At 57.9% G+C, this 18,292-nt stretch overlaps 2 protein-coding genes across 5 annotated transcripts; both read left to right on the top strand.

The window, feature by feature from the left end:
- On the top strand, window positions 1–105 carry HRURF (HR upstream open reading frame). The gene has a single exon (XM_073017983.1). The coding sequence runs from the start codon at window positions 1–3 to the stop codon at window positions 103–105; it is 105 nt and encodes a 34-aa protein (XP_072874084.1).
- Window positions 106–166: 61 nt separating this feature from the next.
- Window positions 167–15,908, top strand: HR (HR lysine demethylase and nuclear receptor corepressor). Of its 4 annotated transcripts, none has more exons than XM_037983695.2 (19): window positions 167–277; window positions 1,486–2,132; window positions 2,862–3,654; window positions 4,951–5,101; window positions 5,179–5,372; window positions 6,878–7,042; window positions 7,812–7,901; window positions 8,073–8,188; window positions 8,995–9,076; window positions 9,459–9,622; window positions 9,729–9,971; window positions 10,179–10,344; window positions 10,513–10,582; window positions 10,797–10,927; window positions 11,068–11,187; window positions 11,289–11,404; window positions 13,281–13,445; window positions 13,892–14,020; window positions 14,549–15,908. In XM_037983695.2, the coding sequence occupies exons 2-19, from the start codon at window positions 1,527–1,529 to the stop codon at window positions 14,609–14,611; spliced, it is 3,564 nt and encodes a 1,187-aa protein (XP_037839623.2). In that variant the 5' UTR covers window positions 167–277; window positions 1,486–1,526; the 3' UTR covers window positions 14,612–15,908. The 4 variants fall into 4 exon arrangements, with proteins under 4 accessions (XP_037839623.2, XP_037839621.2, XP_007960055.2 ...); XM_037983693.2 differs by having other exon boundaries at window positions 6,875–7,042; XM_007961864.3 differs by lacking the exon at window positions 13,281–13,445.
- Window positions 15,909–18,292: the final 2,384 nt, after the last annotated feature.

Here is an 18,292-nt window from a genome sequence, read left to right as displayed (position 1 = left end):
ATGGCGCAACCCACGGCCTCGGCCCAGAAGCTGGTGCGGCCGATCCGCGCGGTGTGCCGCATCCTGCAGATCCCGGAGTCCGACCCCTCCAACCTGCGGCCCTAGAGCGCCCCCGCCGCCCCGGGGAAAGGAGAGCGCGAGCGCGCTGAGCAGAGCGGGAGAACGCATCCTCGCCCGCCGGCCGGGAGGCCCCGGAGCTGGCCCATGGGGAGCAGGCGCCCGGTGCTGGCCACGACGACCGCCACCGCTTGCGCTGCGACCGGCCGGTGAAGCCCAGGTAAGCACCAGGAGCGCGCCATCTGGGGACACTCATGGCGGGGGATTTCTGAGCCGAGCCTTCGGTGCCCGTACTTCCCGTGCCCCTCTGGGCTGGGCCACCCATTCTGACACCTGAAAGTTAGGATGCCCGACGCGGCCAGACCACGGCGGAGCCGTGGCTCCAGAAAACCTGGGCGCCCTCTGCCACTGCGCCGTCACCTCCTGCCTGGGGCTTCGTCGCGCTGGCCGAGGGGACCGCGCCAAGAGAGCGCTGCCGCTCTAGTGCCACCTGTCATCCTGGTCCCTTGTACGCACGTTCAATTTTCCCTCCCTTGCCTCTCTCTGGGGCCCAGCCCGCTTTCCCCGCCTCCTTCCCTCTCCCCTCCCCGCCAAGCTGAAGTTTCCAGCGGCGGTGGAGGCTGCCCTGGCACTGCTGGCGGGGCTAGGGCAACTTGACCCATCCAGCTGAGGCTTCTTAATCCCCCTCCCCTGTGCCGGCGCGTTCTTCCCGCTGGGGGCCAGGGCGGGGTTCCTAGCCCCCTGCAGTTGTCCTGGGACTCTGCTTGAGAAGCCGAGAAACTGCAGGGCTCTGGGAAGAGGCTGACTCAGGGCCGCCCAGGTGTAGAGAGAGACACAGCCAGCGGCCCTGGCTGGCAGCTTTCCCCAGTGACTGCAGCCTGCCAGGCCTGCACTTCCCACGGCTACAAACCTGGCTGGGGCTGTAGGCTAGGGTTGGGCTGGCAGCACCCCCAAAACCACTGATTGCAGGATGAGAAGAATCCTCTGAGACGACCCAACCCTCAAGGGCACACTGAGGCCCAGAGGAGTGACATGACTTACCCGGGGCCATGCAGCATAGGACAGAGTCAGGCTCAGGATCCTGCCTTTTTCCTCGTTCAGGGCCTTCCACTTTCTGTCCTGCCTCATGGGTCCCGAGCAGATTCCTAGCTCCGTGAGGCCAGGACATGCCCTACTAGCGATGGCAGCCTCCGCTGAGGGGCACTGGCCTAGGTGGAATTTGGGGAAGGGATGATATCCCCATACTGGAGGAACAAGATGCGTCTGGCTGCATGTGGAGAGGCAGCACGGTGCCCAGTTGTGGGCTGGCACTTGCCTTACTGGTTTGAGCTGCCGCGGTGCTGCCAGGGCAGTGCCCACTCTGTGCCAGGCAGTAAGGTGCTTGGGGAATGTGCCCCAGAAGCTCATGCTTTGATGGTTATGCTCCAGGGACCCCCCCTCTGGGAGAGCCCCATGAGGGCAGGAGAGTGATGGAGAGTTCGCCCAGCTTCCTGAAGGGCACCTGGGAGAAGACGGCCCCAGAGAACGGCATCGTCAGACAGGAGCCCAGCAGCCCGCCTCGAGATGGCCTGCACCGTGGGCCGCTGTGCCTGGGAGAGCCTGCTCCCTTTTGGGGGGGTATCCCAAGCACCCCAGACTCCTGGCTTCCCCCTGGCTTCCCCCAGGGCCCCAAGGACACGCTCCCACTTGTGGAGGGCGAGGGCCCCCAGAATGGGGAGAGGAAGGTCAACTGGCTGGGCAGCAAAGAGGGACTGCGCTGGAAGGAGGCCATGCTTACCCATCCGCTGGCATTCTGCGGGCCAGCGTGCCCACCTCGCTGTGGCCCCCTGATGCCTGAGAATAGTGGTGGCCATCTCAAGAGTGACCCTGTGGCCTTCCGGCCCTGGCACTGCCCTTTCCTTCTGGAGACCAAGATCCTGGAGCGAGCTCCCTTCTGGGTGCCCACCTGCTTGCCACCCTACCTAGTGTCTGGCCTGCCCCCAGAGCGTCCACGTGACTGGCCCCTGGCCCCACACCCCTGGGTACACTCCAGAGGCCAGCCCAAAGTGCCCTCTGCCTTCAGCTTAGGCAGCAAGGTGAGTGCAGGGGCAGAGAGGGTACCTGTGGCTCTGGCCTTGCAAAGTGGCTCGGTGGTCCCCAAGCTGCCCTTCCACTGTGATGAAAAGAGAAGGCAACACCGAGGTAGAGGGGTCTATCAGCTTGGAGCTGTCCCAGGCCCCACAGTCAACTCCAAGCAAGCCCTTCCCTGAGCAGCTCCATCTCTCTAGGCCTCCCCTGCCCTCAGGTCATTGCAGCCACTGACTCACCCATTGTCTGCCTAGGATAAGGTCCTGGGAACTGTAGCCTTGGAATGTGTGGCTTGTCCTGGGAGGAGATGGGCAGGCAGACAAGGCCCCTCTATCTGAGAGTGGGATGTGCAGGGGACCCCATGGCCCGTGTCTAGGGTACCTCCCCCATAGATGACTCCCACTCCCAGGGATGAGATTTTAAAACACTTAAAACTCAGTATGGCACAGGACACCAAACGGCCCAAACAGACCCTGGATGCCCTTTGGCTGTGCCAGGCATTCACCCTTTAGTTCTTAGACTTCCTTGTGAGGAAGTCTGAGAAATCCTGGGGGAGGAGGTGGGGGTTGCCAGGACAGTGTCGGAGGCACTCCAGAGACCTAGGGCAGTGCCATTTATTAATCAGAATGTGAGGGCTTCAGTATTCTCCCCTTCCTTCTTGCTTGTCAGTTCTGCCCATACATTTAGGCACGGGGAGCCCAAGTCAGCCCAGGCGTAACACTTTCTCCCCTCTTTAGGGCTTTTACCACAAGGATCCAAGCATTCTCAGGTTGGCAAAAGAGCCCTTGGCAGCTGCGGAACCTGGGTTGTTGGGTTTAAACCCTGGTGGGCACCTGCAGAGAGCCGGTGAGGCCGAACGTCCTTCACCGCACCAGAGGGATGGAGAGATGGCAGCTGGCTGTCAGCAGAATCCTTGCCCACTCTTCCTGGGGCAGCCAGACACTGTGCCCCGGACCCCCTGGCCCGCTTATCCCCCAGGCCTCGTTCATACTCTTGGCAACGTCTGGGCTGGACCAAGCGGTGGGAGCATTGGGTACCAGCTGGGGCCACCAGCCACACCAAGGTGCCCCTCTCCCGAGCCGCCTATCACCCAGCGGGGCTGCTGCTCATCCTATCCACCCATTAAAGATGGGGGTCTTGGCCCTTGTGGGAAGTGCCAGGAGGGCCTGGAGGGGGGTGCCAGTGGAGCCAGCGAACCCAGCGAGGAAGTGAACAAAGCCTCTGGCCCCAGGGCCTGCCCCCCCAGCCACCACACCAAACTGAAGAAGACATGGCTCACACGGCACTCGGAGCAGTTTGAATGTCCACGCGGCTGCCCTGAGGCCGAGGAGAGGCCGGTTGCTCAGCTCCGGGCCCTCAAAAGGGCAGGCAGCCCCGAGATCCAAGGAGCAGTGGGCAGCCCAGCCCCCAAGCGGCCACCGGACCCTTTCCCAGGCACTGCAGAACAGGGGGCTGGGGGTTGGCAGGAGGTACGGGACACATCGATAGGGAACAAGGAGGCAGACTCGGGACAGCATGATGACCAGAGAGGTAAGGGGGCCGGGAGGGGCTGCAGGCCCTGCGTGGGAGGGGGGCAGCCGGGGCTGGGGCTTCGCATGGGGCGGGGTCCGTAGGCTTTATGAATGGACCACAGCCAGTGGTTAGCCTCCCACCTGGATCGCAATGGCTCTCTGGGAGTTCCTCAGCATCTCCAGGCCAGAGCCTTCCAGCAAGTAGCTTCTATCTCTGTCTCCTCCCAAGCCCTGGTGTGTTGGTAGCAGTATAATGACGTGGTTCAGAGCACGGCTCTGGAGCTAGAGCACCTCGTCCCTGACTTTGCTGATTGGTAGCTGTGTGGCCTAGGATGAGCAACTTCACCTCTCTGGGCCTCAGTTACTTCATCTATAAAATAGGGATGAAGATGGCACCTACCTCAGGAAGACTACTGCAAAAGTTAAATGCTAGAATAATTCATAGCAAGGGTTTGGAAGAATTCCTGGCACCCAGTGAACACTCCGTAAATGTTCACTGCGATGACTGCTTGTGCCACAAATCCCTGTTTGGGGATTGCTTCTCCTGAAGGATCCCTTGTCCTGCCCCAGGAACGGCTGCTCTCTTGGCCAGAGGGAAATGGATATTCAGTTTGGACTCTGCCAGTGTTAGGGCTCTGGGCGCACCCTGGAGTCCTCTGCTACACTGTGCCCTCCACGGAGGGCCCTGGCACTGCCGGCCTCAGCCTCAGTTCTTCAGGATCACTTCAGTTTTTCAGCTTCCTGGACGGCTGGGTGTGGATCAGGACTCTCCATGGCCTTGTTCAAATGCCCCTGCACCTGGCATGGGCCTGTGTGTGCCCTCCCAGGCCTCTGCCCTGGCTGGGAAGTTGGCCCCTTCGCCTTCTTGGGTTACTGCACCTGTGGCCTGTGTCGAAACTCTCCGGCCTTCTCACCTTCCGGCGCCCTCCGTCCACTTTGGGATTGTCTCCTCATGTCACACAGCCAGCCGTATCACTAAGCCTTCAGTGGAGCTATCCAAAGTCTACACTGACTGGATCCTGCATGTGTGTCAGGACGATCGCCCCAGCTGCCCAAAGCCTTGGGCTCAACACACAGACAACCTCTTCGCTCGGCTGCTGGTCCGTGTCAGGGCATCCTCAGACTCCCTGCTCAGCCTGGCGTGCGAGCCTTCCAGCTGCCTGGTCCACTCTTGCTGGTTCTGAATTAAGCTTCAGAGGCCTGGGGCGAGGAACTGGGCTGGCTCTGAGTGTGGACGGGGTGGGCGCTAAGGCTGGGATGGGGTTCTCAGCAGCCCAGGAAGCCCAGACTCCTGACCTCCGCATTGTCCCCTCAGGACCCCGAGATGGCCAGGCCAGTCTCCAGGACCCAGGACTTCAGGACATACCATGCCTGGCTCTCCCTGCAAAACTGGCTCAATGCCAAAGTTGTGCTCAGGCAGCTGGAGAGGGAGGAGGGCCCGCCGGCCACTTTCAGCAAGTGCGGAGGTGAGCCGTTGCCCCTGGATGCCTCCAGTGCCCTCCCGCCAGGGCTCCCTCCTCATCTCCCTCTGCCCTCTCTCCAGATCACCTCTGGGAGGGGAACCGCAGCAGGAGGAAGACACAGCCGCCAACTCCAGCTCTGAGGAAAGCCCAGGGTCCGGCCCTGATGGCAGGCTCAGCACAGGCCTCGCCAAGCACCTGCTCAGTGGTCTAGGGGACCGACTGTGCCGCCTGCTGCGGAGAGAGCGGGAAGCCCTGGCCTGGGCCCAGCGGGAAGGTGAACAGGACCTCCTGGGTCTGCATGGGGTCTCTGTAGGGGGAGCCTCAGATGTCCCTCCCCTGACCCCACCCACACTGCCAGCTCCTAGACCTAAGGCAACCTCGGAAGAGCTCCTGGCCTGGGTGGGGACATCAGGAAGGTGTCAAACTGGGTACAGCCCAGTTCTCTGGGAGTTTTTGGGCTTGCTGGGAAAACAAGAATGAGTGCCAAGTATCTGCAAGGCACTGGGAGGTGGGGGAGCTCCTGAGGGGTTGGGGGTCAGGCGAAGCTCCTGGGCCTGGAGGGCTGGCAGGACCTGGGCTAAGGTCCCTCTGGCTGCCGGCGCTCCCTCTGGTCGCCTTTCTGCAGCAGATGGAGTTCCTCGTAAGCACACAGCCCTGGGCTGCCGGTCAGTTTTTGGGTGGAGACCCCTGGGGCTCCCTCTTGCCTCAGACAGGCCAGGCCCCTTGGTGCATCTTCAGCCAGCTCCCTGCTCCCTGTTGGCTCCTGCCACTCCCAGCCTGGGTTCCCAGCACACACGCCACCCATCCTTCCTTTCCCGGCTCCCTGGAGCTTGTCATCCCCTCAGGCTTTGGCACTGGCTGTCCCAGTGTCTGGAATGCCCTGCTCCTCCCTTTCTACCTGGTGAATGAAAACTTACTCATCCTCTGGGGCCCTCTTGGGAAGCTCCCCCGCATTCCCATCCTCACCCTTCCCTGGCATTTTCCTCCAGCACCCGCCTCATGGTGCCACGGTCATTGCCATATTTATGGGTACATCTCCCTACCCAGAATGTGTGCACCGTGAGGCAGGGCCAAGTCCTGACCATCTCTGAGTCCCCTGTACCCCAAGGCAAGGTGTTTGTTGAACTGTACTCAGTGGCACCTTTTCTACCTACCAACAATGGCTTAGTCTGATACTTGGCTCTTAGAAAACCCCACTCCTGGCTGGGTGCAGTGGCTCACGCCTGTAATCCCAGCACTTTGGGAGGCCAAGGTGGGAGGATCACTTGAGCCCAGGAGATGGAGACTGCCGTGAGCTGTAATCACACCACTGCATTCCAGCCTAGGTGACAGAGTGAGACCCTATCTCAAAATGACGACAACAAAGTCTCCTGGAGGAAATGACACCTGGGCATGGTTACCATTTCTGGTAGCACATACGGCTTGGAGGGAAGGAGGTGGAGGAAAGAATGTGCTAGAAGTGGTGTGGATTAGTAATTCAGGGCCAGTGGGGAAGTCCCTGGGGCAGGGCTGGGTGTGGGGCAGGAATGGTGGAGCTGAGGCCTCCACTATCCCTGGAAAGCTTTGCTGGACAGGATGGTTTCTGCAGGGAGGCTCTTGACAGGGCTGAGGAGTAAGCAGTGGGTAGCTGTCGAGGGGCTTGTCTCCCTTCCCCGGGGGGCCCCTCCATGGAAGCTGCTCCCTGCTTCTCCTGCCCCTGCCTGGATCCTTGCCACATGAAGCCTTCCATTGGGGCCTGTTGCCTTCACCCTCTGACCCTGTTCTCTCCGTGGTCAGCAGGCCAAGGGCCAGCCGTGACAGAGGACAACCCAGGCATTCCACGCTGCTGCAGCCGTTGCCACCACGGACTCTTCAACACCCACTGGCGATGTCCCCGTTGCAGCCACCGGCTGTGTGTGGCCTGCGGTCGTGTGGCAGGCGCTGGGCGGGCCAGGGAGAAAGCAGGTAGGGAGAGGAGCTGGGGGTGGGAGGGCAGGATGGAGCCCTCAGGGGGACAGCTGCAAGCCTGTGGTCATTCGTTGACTGCCTCTCCCCAAAAAGCCCCCTACTCCCTGCGCAGCCCCAGCCTCAGCCACAGTGGCTCAATGCCCTTAGAGCAGACTTCCCCTCTCTGCAGATCAGAGGACCATGCCTGCGCCCTTGACCACCCTTAAACAAAGACGAATGTGCCCACTTGGTGTCTCCCACTCTGTTCAGCCGGCACCTTTTAAAACCTGCTGTAACACTGTGAAGTGGGTATTATTGCTTTTGTTTTCCAGATAAGAAAAACTCAGAGGATAAGTGACTTGTCTGAGGTCACACAGTTAGTAAAGTGTTGCAGCCAGGACTTAGACTCAGGTCTTCTGATTTCGTCCTGTTCTTTTCATGGTTCTCAGCTTTCTCCCCCTTGGCTCAAGATGGCCATGGGAGAGCTTGAAATTTCCCTGTGTTCCAATAGGAATGACCGAAAGGAGCTCCACGGTCAGATACATTTTAGAACATTGTCTTCCACATGTTTAGCCTAAGGGCTTGCAAAGCATCTCAGCATGTTAAAGGCTGTGCATTCTACAAGCAAAGAGTGCTGTGTCTCTATGTGACCCAGGTTTCCCAGAAAGCACGAGTTTTATGGACTATTGAGTCCCCTGATTTAGATATCATGTCCTGACCTTCTCTGACCTTAACCTGTGATTACCTTGATTTCTGGACCTGCAGCTTTTCCCTTCCTGCCCCACAGGCTCTCAGGAGCAGTCCACGGAGGAGTGCACGCAGGAGGCTGGGCACGCTGCCTGTTCCCTGATGCTGACCCAGTTTGTCTCCAGCCAGGGTGAGCCATCTTGGAGGGGTGGGGCGTGCAGAGGTTGGGTCCTGAGAGAGACCAGCTTCCTGTCTGATTATCCCTCCCCCCAGTGCCATGCCCTTCTGCTTGGCAAGGCCAAGCTGCCTGTTGGTCTACACTCACCACCAACCTCCCTCTCCTGCCCACCTCCACCCCCAGCTTTGGCAGAGCTGAGCACTGCAATGCACCAGGTCTGGGTCAAGTTTGATATCCGGGGGCACTGCCCCTGCCAAGCTGATGCCCGGGTGTGGGCCCCCGGGGATGCAGGCCAGCAGGTAAGACCCAGGGCATGCCACCGGTTGGGTATCATGCCTGCAAATGACTGAGCTTTGCAGGGGTTTGGCCCCTTTTGTTTTTTTGGTGGGGATGAAGAGCAATAGAGAAGCCTGTGGAATCAGGCTAATTCCCACCTTGGGGATCAGAAGCCATGCACGATCTTGAGCGCTGGCCCCTCCCACCCCCACACCCTAGAGGTCCTCACCCCCTGCCTTCCTGGAGCATATCTGCCCTACTCTGTGCATATTCTAGTTCAGCGCTTGCCACATCACGCTAGAGGTGCTTGTTGGTATGGCCCGGTCCCCAGGCCATGGGTTCCTTTGGCTGGAGTGTTGGCCTGCCTTCTCAGTATCCCCGGCGCCTAACACCTAGCAGGCGCTCAATGTGCATTTTGCAAAGTTTTTATGAAGTTCATGTTCTTATTATAAAAGTCATCCATTCAAAATAAATCGTTCATTGAATGCGTTTTGGGTGCCAGACACTGTGTTGTATACCCACTGTGGAAAATTTGGAAAATACAGACAAGTATAAGGAAGAAAATGATGGTGACTTTAATGCCACCATTAGTTTTGACATATTTCTTTCCAGCCATTTGTCTATTTTAGTAGACTATAGACCCTACCATAGGTAGAAGTCTATGAGCAACTTTTTTCCACCTAATGTTATATCCTATAGCATTTTGCTCCTATAAACACGATTTTAGGGCTGACAAGAGTCCGCTGTTCATTCTTGTGGGTTGTGTTGAACTGTGTCTGCCATTTTAAAATCTCTGGTTGGATTGGGGGGTGGTGGATGGGTTTAACAGAAGGAATTGACACAGAAAATGACCCCAACTCCACAACCTTCGTGCAATGGCGACACCCACAGGACCAAGAGCATCAAAGAGGGTGAGCGGCTCCTCTTGCCCCTCGGCCTGTGCAGGAGGGAGGCTGGGCCAGAGTTTGAGGCAGGAGGGGACAGCCAGCAGAAGTCTCCAGGGATTTAGCAACCCTCTCACCCCCAATAATCTCCACCACTCCCCTCAGGACACGCCTCCGAACACCTTCTTTGGCCAGACCCCCCCTGAACCCCTCTTTTTAGAGGCTCTGGAGCTGCCAGCAGGAAAGGCAGTAGCGTGGGGAGACCCAGTGCAGAGCTGTGGTGGGGGATGCTGGCTGGGGAGAGAGTGGGCTCAGCCAGGAAGAGAGGGAAGAGCAGCATGGGCAAGAGGGCCTCAAGGGGAAGGGGAAGGACCAAATGCGAAGCCTCCCACCATCTTCCCCCCAACAGAGACCCCTGATTCCACTGAGACCCCAGCAGAGGACCGTGCTGGCCAAGCGCCCCTGCCTTGTCCTTCTCTCTGTGAACTGCTGGCTTCTACTGCGGTCAAACTCTGCTTGGGCCATGAGCGAATACATATGGCCTTCGCCCCCGTCACTCCGGCCCTGCCCAGTGTGAGTGAGGGCATGGAGGGAGGGCTAGGAGCCAGGGGACTAGAGGCTGGGCCTGCCCTCCCTGTGGGGCCCAGCGGGTCCTAAGCCACTGTGCCCCTTCCTGCAGGACGACCGCATCACCAACATCCTGGACAGCATTATCGCACAGGTGGTGGAACGGAAGATCCAGGAGAAAGCCCTGGGGCCGGGGCTTCGAGCTGGCCCGGGCTTGCGCAAGAGCCTGGGCCTGCCTCTCTCTCCAGTGCGGCCCCGACTGCCTCCCCCGGGGGCTTTGCTGTGGCTGCAGGAGCCCCGGCCTCGGCCTCGGCGTGGCTTCCACCTCTTCCAGGAGCACTGGAGGCAGGGCCAGGTGAGGCGCTCTGCCCCTCCCCTCCCAGCCCTGGCCACCCCACCTGCCCCTTGGGGCCTTGGTCCCTAGGCTCAGACAGACCGAATGGCTCAGAAGGAGCAAGAGGGCTGTCCCTGAGCTGTTCACTGCCCTTACAACACACCCTTGCCTGGCCACGGCGGGCACCCTGGCCATTCTCCTCATGGCCTCCTTCCTTTCCCACCACAGCCTGTGTTGGTGTCAGGGATCCAAAGGACATTGCAGGGCAACCTGTGGGGGACAGAAGCTCTTGGGGCGCTTGGAGGCCAGGTGCAGGCGCTGAGTCCCCTCAGGCCTCCCCAGCCCACCAGCCTGGGCAGCACAGCATTCTGGGAGGGCTTCTCCTGGCCTGAACGTAAGTGTCCCCGACACAGGGGAGAGGGAGCTGGGAGCCCAAGCCCTAGGGACCGGGTGGCAGAGGAGTCCCAGAGTAACCCTGAGGGGCTGGAAGCAGGGGTTGCTGCTGCTGGGGCAGGGGCTTTGGAGACGAGGAGGCCAATGGCCGTTCTATCTCCTCCTGTAGTTCGCCCAAAGTCAGACGAGGGCTCTGTCCTCCTGCTGCATCGAGCTCTGGGGGATGAGGACACCAGCAGGTGTGTATGTCACCAAGGGCCAGCCCTACCTCCCCAGCCACTGCAGGCCCCACCTGGTTCAGCCCTCCCCTCCTCCTCTGCCCCCCACCGCCACCCTGTGGCCCCTGGTACTCTCATGTTTGCCCTCTGGGAGTTACCCTGGCAGTGGGAGGGCCTTGATGGGGTCTCTGGTGCACGGGTTGGACCTGCTGGGCATGACCCCCTCGCCCCATAGGGTGGAGAACCTAGCTGCCAGCCTGCCACTCCCGGTGTACTGCGCCCACCATGGAAAACTCAACCTGGCTTCCTACCTCCCACCTGGCCTTGTCCTGCGTCCACTGGAGCCCCAACTCTGGGCAGCCTATGGTGAGTGTCCCTCCACTCCTGCTCAGTCCCTACTCCCGTGCCTGTCATCTCAGGGCACACGAGCATCTGTGCCAGGGCCCTGGGGCTTGAAGTACTTCTCTGATTCCATTTCTAACTGTTCTTTCTCTATTGCCATGCAGGTGTGACCCCGCACCAGGGACACCTGGGGACCAAGAACCTCTGTGTGGAGGTGGCTGACCTGGTCAGCATCCTGGTGCACGCCGAGGCACCACTGCCTGCCTGGCACCGGGTACAGAAAGGTAGGTCCTCGGCCAGAGGCAGGAGGAGCAGGGACAAGATACAGAGGCGAGTGTCTGTTGCCACCAGCCCAGGGCCTGCCTGAGTGCTCTTTCCTCCTCAGACTTCCTTTCAGGCCTGGACGGGGAGGGGCTCTGGTCTCCGGGCAGCCAGGTCAGCACTGTGTGGCACGTGTTCCGGGCACAGGACGCCCAGCGCATCCGCCGCTTTCTCCAGATGGTGAGGAGGCAGCTGGGAGCCCTACCCTTCCCCCTGCTCAGCCCTAGAAGCTCGTCCAGTCCCACCCTAGTGTGCTCGCTCCCCACCCCGTGCCCTCAGGTGAGCTGCACAGACCAACTCGCACAGACAGGTGCAGAGAAGGCAGAGGGGACCCAGAGTTCTGCCATGGGGCTCAGAGAAGTGGCAGGGGGTTGTGGCAGGACAGCCTGGACCTGATGATGAAATGACAGCACCAGCTACCTGAGGCTGGACGTGGTACCAGGGCCTTAGGCGTAATATCTGTTACCTGTCTCAGTCCCCTGCCCCATGAGGCAGGTACTGCTCCTTTCCCATTGGCAAATGAGAACACCGAGGCTTAGTGGCAGGGCTGGGATCTGAGCTTCTGTCTGTCATGGCCCCAGGTCACTACTCTGTGCTACTCCTGGAGGCAGGCAGCCTTCCCTCCCTTCTGAGACTCCGTCCTGCTGCCCCTCTTTTGGTATTTGCATCTTGTTAGGGGAGACTGCCTGGAGGAGATGCTCCTGGAGGGGCTAGCAAGGAAGGGGGCTGAGGGAAGTAGAAAGAGAGATGGGTCAGGTAAGGAGCCAGGGAAGGGGAAAGTGATGGGGTGGGCTGGAGGCAAGAAGCTTGAGGCGCAGGAGAGGAGAGTCCAGGGGTAAAGCAAGGGCAACCCCGTGGTTCCCAAGTCCAGCTGGGCCCTCATTATCCTGGGGAAAAGACTTCCACCTAGTGTCACCCCTTGCCAAAGCACACACACAGAGACTTGCAGAGGCCAGCATGGTGTGCACCCCTCCTGCCCACAGGCATACACACGTGTAGATGCACACACAGATGCTGGGACATGCAGAGGGGAGCACACCTCCACACACAGATGGCCTCTTCCGGGCTGGGTGTGGCTGGCCGTGGGCAGTCCCCACGGCCCAACCCAGTGACTCACGGGGCAGGGCTGAGGGGCACAATCTCCCTGGGTGGCCTGGGAAACACTGCTCAGCTCCAGGATGGACCTGAATCTCCAAGGGCAAGGGAATCTTGGCACCCAACCGGGACTCCTCTAGGGTCCCATCGGCTTCACTAGCCTTCCCTTCCCTGATGGCCCCATCTTGCAGCCCTAAGCCTAGGGGCAATGGCTGAGGTCCTTGCCGAAGGGGGTGGATTGGGCTGGTGGCGGGTTGGAGCATGATGCCGGCGTCCCCTTTGCACATGTTCCCTAGGCACCTCTGGCCTCCGCGAGTCCCTGCCTGCCCAGAGAGCTCCCTGCTCTGGTTGGGCTTGTGAGGTCCCCGTAGCTGTGGCTGCTGCAGAGACCTGGGCCTGGCCCGAAAGCCTGTTCACCCGCTGGCACTCACAGCCTCACAGTGGTCCTTCCCTTTTCCGCGTCCAGAATCTTAGGGAGACCCTGATGAACGCTTTGAGTTGTCTCCCCAGGGACATACAGCTCCCTGCTCACCCACCCACTTAGCACACAATTCTGGCCATTCCAGAGTAAGAAGTCCTGGTAGTCAGTTTATGAACTGGGATTATGCAGGACGTCTCCCTTGGCTTTGCAGAAAGGGGCACCATTGAGAGAGGGAGCAGAGGGGCTGAGGTCACAGAGGCTGTTAAAGGTCTCCAGCCCCAGAAAAGCAGGGATTCAGTCTGCCCACCTGTAGGGCCTTGAACCCCTTCCTTCTAAGCTCCTTCCAGCCAAATGTGTGTTCTGCCAACCTGAGCTGCCCCAGCCCCAAACAAACCCAACCATACCCTCCCTGCCGGCCCTTCAAGACTTGACCCTTCAGCTCTTTTCTCCACCTCTGGCCTCTGGAAAGTCCATGTCCCATCCTCCTGCAGCCCTGCCCTTCCCTCCCCATCTTGCTCATTCCCCCTTCTCTTCTTTGAGGTGTGCCCGGCCGGGGCAGGCGCCCTGGAGCCTGGCGCCCCAGGCAGCTGCTACCTGGACGCAGGGCTGCGGCGGCGCCTGCGGGAGGAGTGGGGCGTGAGCTGCTGGACCCTGCTCCAGGCCCCCGGAGAGGCCGTGCTGGTGCCTGCAGGGGCTCCCCACCAGGTGCTTCCCGGCGGGCAGGGGCTCTGCGGGGAGATCAGGATGGCAGGAGCGACCCGATCAAGGCTGCAGGCATCCAACATCACCTCAATACCCAAGAGCCAGGCAGGGCAGGGAGCCGCACACTGCTGTGGGGAAGAGAAAACAGGGGAGCCAAGAGGCCTTGAAGACACTGAGCCCAACTGGGACTGGCGCCAGAGTCCACTCCTGTTTTCCTGGGCGTGCTGATGTCAGGGGGCTCGCGGGGAGACTTCGGGGTCTCTCTGGCAGTCCTGAGACCCGGTTTTGGCCCAGCCTTTGAGGTGTCCAGTGGTGCATCCAGGAATCTGCTCTCTGAGAGCTAGGGGTCGGGAGTGGGTGTCATTAGAGGAAGCGAACCTCAGGGACCAGGGGGACAGGGAGAGGATGTGTGATCTTGAGCCTCACTGTCCATGTTTCCCCCGACACAGGTGCAGGGCCTGGTGAGCACAGTCAGCGTCACTCAGCACTTCCTCTCCCCTGAGACCTCTGCCCTCTCTGCTCAGCTCTGCCACCAGGGATCCAGCCTTCCCCCTGACTGCCGCCTGCTTTATGCCCAGGTGAGTGGGATGTGGGCCAGCAGGCTGGGTGTGCTGCCCAAGCCTCCCACCTCCCTGTGCCACAGCTTCGGTGGACATAGCAGATCCCACCCTGTGCCAAGCATGCAGTTACCCTGTGCAGGGGCAGAGTATTCTTTTTATTTTGTTTCATTTTGTTTTTTGAGATGGAGTCTTGCTCTGTTGCCCAGGCTGGAGTGGAGCTCCCTGCAACCTCCGCCTCCTGGGTTCAAGCGATTCTCTGGCCTCAGTCTCCCAAGTAGCTGGGATTACAGGCGCCCACCACCACATCTGGCTAATTTTTTTTTTAATTTTTTTTAATTTTTAGTAGAGGTGGGGTTTCACCATGTTGGCCAGACTGGTCTCGAACTCCTGACCTCAAATGATCTACCCACTTCCGCCTCCCAAAGTGCTGGGATTACAGGTGTGAGCCACTGCACCTGGCCAGAGTATTCCTTTTAAGCAGGGTGGGGGACAGTGGGGGGTCCAGGAATGTGGCTGAAAATGCTTTGTCCTTTCTCTTTTTCCTAGATGGACTGGGCTGTGTTCCAAGCAGTGAAGGTGGCCGTGGGGACATTGCAGGAGGCCAAATAGAGGGATGCTGGGTGTTTGGGGTCGGGGTGGGGACAGGTAGACCAGGTGCTCAGCCCAGGTACAACTTTAGCAGGGAATGACGCTAGGGGACTTGAGGATTTCTGGTCAACCCCACAAGCACCACTCCGGGCACAAGCAGGGCACCCTGTTCCCCTCCCCCTTAAGCCAACAACCACAGTGCCACCTAGCTCACACCTGTCCTTCTCAGGCTGGCACCTCCCCCACCCTGTGCCCCTCTCCATGGTACCAGGCCTGCATTGGGGTCGATTGACTTCCTCCAACCCCCACTCCTCCCTGACCCAGGAGACAAACAGCCCTTCCTTGGGGGACCTTGGGAATCATTCTGGCTTAAGCAACACCTCCGCCTGCTGCTCACTCCTGCTGAGCCTGCTCTACTGCCCCAGCTCCGCTTCTACCACCGCATCCCCACTGGGCTCACTGCAAGCATGCTGAACAAGGGGTCCCTGACCCTCCGCCCTCCTGCCAAAAGATCTGGGGAGTGTGAGGAGAGGGTGACATCAGGAGCTGCTCAGGCTTGGCTGAGGGAGTGGCATGGGCGATGTCACTCAGCCCCTTCCAGGTCCGCCCGCTTCCCTCCTTCATGATTTCCATTAAAGTCTGTTGTTTTGTGACTGCTGCCAGTGTGGTTGGCCCTGCCCCTGCAGGCCACATGGTCCAGGGAGGGAGGGAGGGGGACATGGAAATCTGCCCTAGAGTAGAGGCAAATGGAGTAGGGAAGCCCGGAGCTGGGGCCTGAGGGACAGGACACCACTGCCTGCTCTTCCTCCTTCCTGCAGGGCCTGGGTCCTTGCCTCCCACTGAGGAACCTTTGGGTGGGGTGGAGGGCTATTCCCCAAAGATGCTCCTTAGTGCAACAGCAGGCAAGGCAGAGTCCTGGGGCACAGCCACGAGGTGACCTCCCTGTGCAGAGGCTCTGGAGCCCTACTCCACCCAGCAAGCTCCAGGCTGCCCCGTCTCTCCCGTCTACCTTGACCTGAAGATCCAGAAGTGTGGCCCAGAGGAGCCCTTGCCCCACCTGTCTGCCCTTGGTGGCCGTGACCGACGCCAGGCCCAGCCACCCTGGGACTGAGCCTGACTGCTTCAGACAGCCGACCCCTCCTTGTCCCCCCTCCACACCTGCAGCCTTCCGGTGGCACTCTGCCCTCTGCGGCTTCCCTTGTGTATCTCAGCCCTACAAAGAGAAACACTCCCACTCTTGTCATACCTAATTGTTCCTGCTGTGGTTTGGGGAATTTTTTTTATTAAATAAAGGTTTTTTTTTTTATTATAAGTGTAATATACTTTCAGAACATTTAGAAAATAAGAAAGTCACCTTCAAGCCTATCATTACACACCTCCAACTATGAATATTTTGGTGTATTCCCTCCCAGTGCTTTCCCCAAGGATTTGCTGTACACATGGCTGGATTGCTGTTTTGTCCTTGGTTTCTTTCTTTCAACACCATATCATAATCATTTTCTGTGTTTCTAACCTTCATTTTAAATGACTGCTTATATTCCATTAAGCAGCTTTGCCATGATTTACAAAATCATCCTTTATTTAAAAAAAAAAAAGCAGGGCTTTCTTCATTGTTTGGAGACCTCAGTTATTTTCATTTTTTTATGGGATAAAGAGGAGAAAAGAAAAAACTGAGAACTCTACGTTTACTTTGCTATTGTTTTCATTTAATTGATCTCATCTGGCCAGGCGAGGTGGTTCACCCCTGTAATCCTAGCACTTTGGGAGGCAGAGGCAGGTGGATCACTTGAGGTCAGGAGTTCAAGACCAGCCTGGCCAACATGGTGAAACCCTGTCTCTACTAAAATACCAAAAAAAAAAAAAAAAAAAAAAAATTAGCCGGGCATGGTGGCAGGTGCCTGTAATCCCAGCTACTCCAGAGGCTGAGGCAGAAGAATCGCTTGAACCTGGGAGGTGGAGATTGCAATGACCTGAGATCATGCCACTGCACTCCAGCCTGGGGGACAGAGCAAGACCCTGTCTCTAAAATAATAATAATAATAATTATTATTATTAATCCCATTTCACCCCTTTCATTAAAATGATTTCAGTTAATCCGTTATGATTTTCAGACAGATAGGATTTATTTCCATTTTACAGAAGAAGAAGTAGGCAAACTAGCCGGGCACAGTGGCTCAAGCCTGTAATCCCAGCACTTTGGGAGGCCGAGCCAGGTGGATCATGAGGTCAGGAGATTGAGACCACCCCGGCTAACCCGGTGAAATCCCGTCTCTACTAAAAAAATACAAAACACTAGCCGGGCGAGGTGGCGGGTGCCTGTGGTCCCAGCTACTCGGGAGGCTGCAGCAGGAGAATGGCGTGAACCCGGGAGGTGGAGCTTGCAGTGAGCTGAGATCCGGCCACTGCACTCCAGCCTGGGTGACAGAGCGAGACTCTGTCTCAAAAAAAAAAAAAAAAAAAAAAAAGAAATAGGCAAACTACAATTAAGTAAATTACCCAAGGTCATATAGCAATTTTAGTGGCAGAACGGGATTTGAACGAAGTTTTCTGAGTCAAGCCACCTTGTATACATTATAGTCTTAACTCTTAGTGGAATTTAAAGACAGGTTTGCCCTCCTGTCTGTCCTTCTTCTTCCAATGTATGTGCTTTATTTTATAGCTGATCATGTTCCAAATGGTCCTGAATGACCCATTCCTACCTACGTTTCATCTTTTGTTTGAGACAGGGTCTCACTCCGTCACCCAGGCTGGAATGCAGTGACGCAATCTCAGCTCACTGCAACCTCTGCCTCCCGGACTCATGCCATCCTCCCACCTCAGCCTCCTGAATAGATGGGACTACAGGTGCGTGCCACCATGCCTGACTAATTTTGGTAGTTTTCGTAGAGACAGGGTCTTGCCACACTGCCCAGGCTGGTCTCGAACTCCTGGGCTCAAGCAATCTGCCCACCTTGGCCTCCCAAAGTTCTGGGATTACAAGCATGATCCACCATGCCTCACTTCATCTTCTGTAGTCATGTCCTGATGTCACCTCAGAACCCCAAATCTGGGGTCGTTCCTGTGGGAAGACGGTTCTCTGAATTTTACCCATTAGGGTTGGGGACAGTGCATCACTGAGCCTCTGTCTTCCCCAAAAGACCCCCTTTGTCCTTCCAGGTGGGTCACAATGCCCTTGAGGATATATTTAGTCTCTTTGTAAACAGAAGTGAATCAATGTTCATTTGTCCCAGCATTGTTCCTGAGAATGCAGCCAGGCCAGGTAGGGACTGAGCCTGAGACTCCTCGTGGGGCACTCGGTGGCACTGTTCCTCACAGAGACCCTTGGGCCTCTGCTGCTCACAGGGTTTACCAGCCGTGCTCTGCTGCAGCCCCTCTGGCGCTCAGAAATCCCAGACATACAACCAGCCAAGCTGGAAGTGAGCGCAGGGTTGCATATCCAATGCCTTCTTTCCTTTTTCTCTGATAAAATTCTTAGACTTTTTTTTTCCCTTTTTACCCAGGAGCATAGATTCAAGTTGCCCTGAATATACATGCTCAGGCTTTTTATTTTGAAATAATTTTAGATTTACAGCTGAGTCACAAAGATAGCACAGGAAGTTCCCAATTATCCTTCACCCAGCCTCCCCTATTGTGAACATCTTACATAACCATGGTGCCTTGATCAAAACTACGAAATTAATATTGATACCACACTACTAACAA

This window comes from Chlorocebus sabaeus, chromosome 8, assembly GCF_047675955.1.
Source record: "Chlorocebus sabaeus isolate Y175 chromosome 8, mChlSab1.0.hap1, whole genome shotgun sequence".
NCBI lineage: Eukaryota > Metazoa > Chordata > Mammalia > Primates > Cercopithecidae > Chlorocebus > Chlorocebus sabaeus.
Note: the sequence above shows the minus strand (reverse complement) of the source record. Positions and strands in the feature narration are given on the sequence as shown.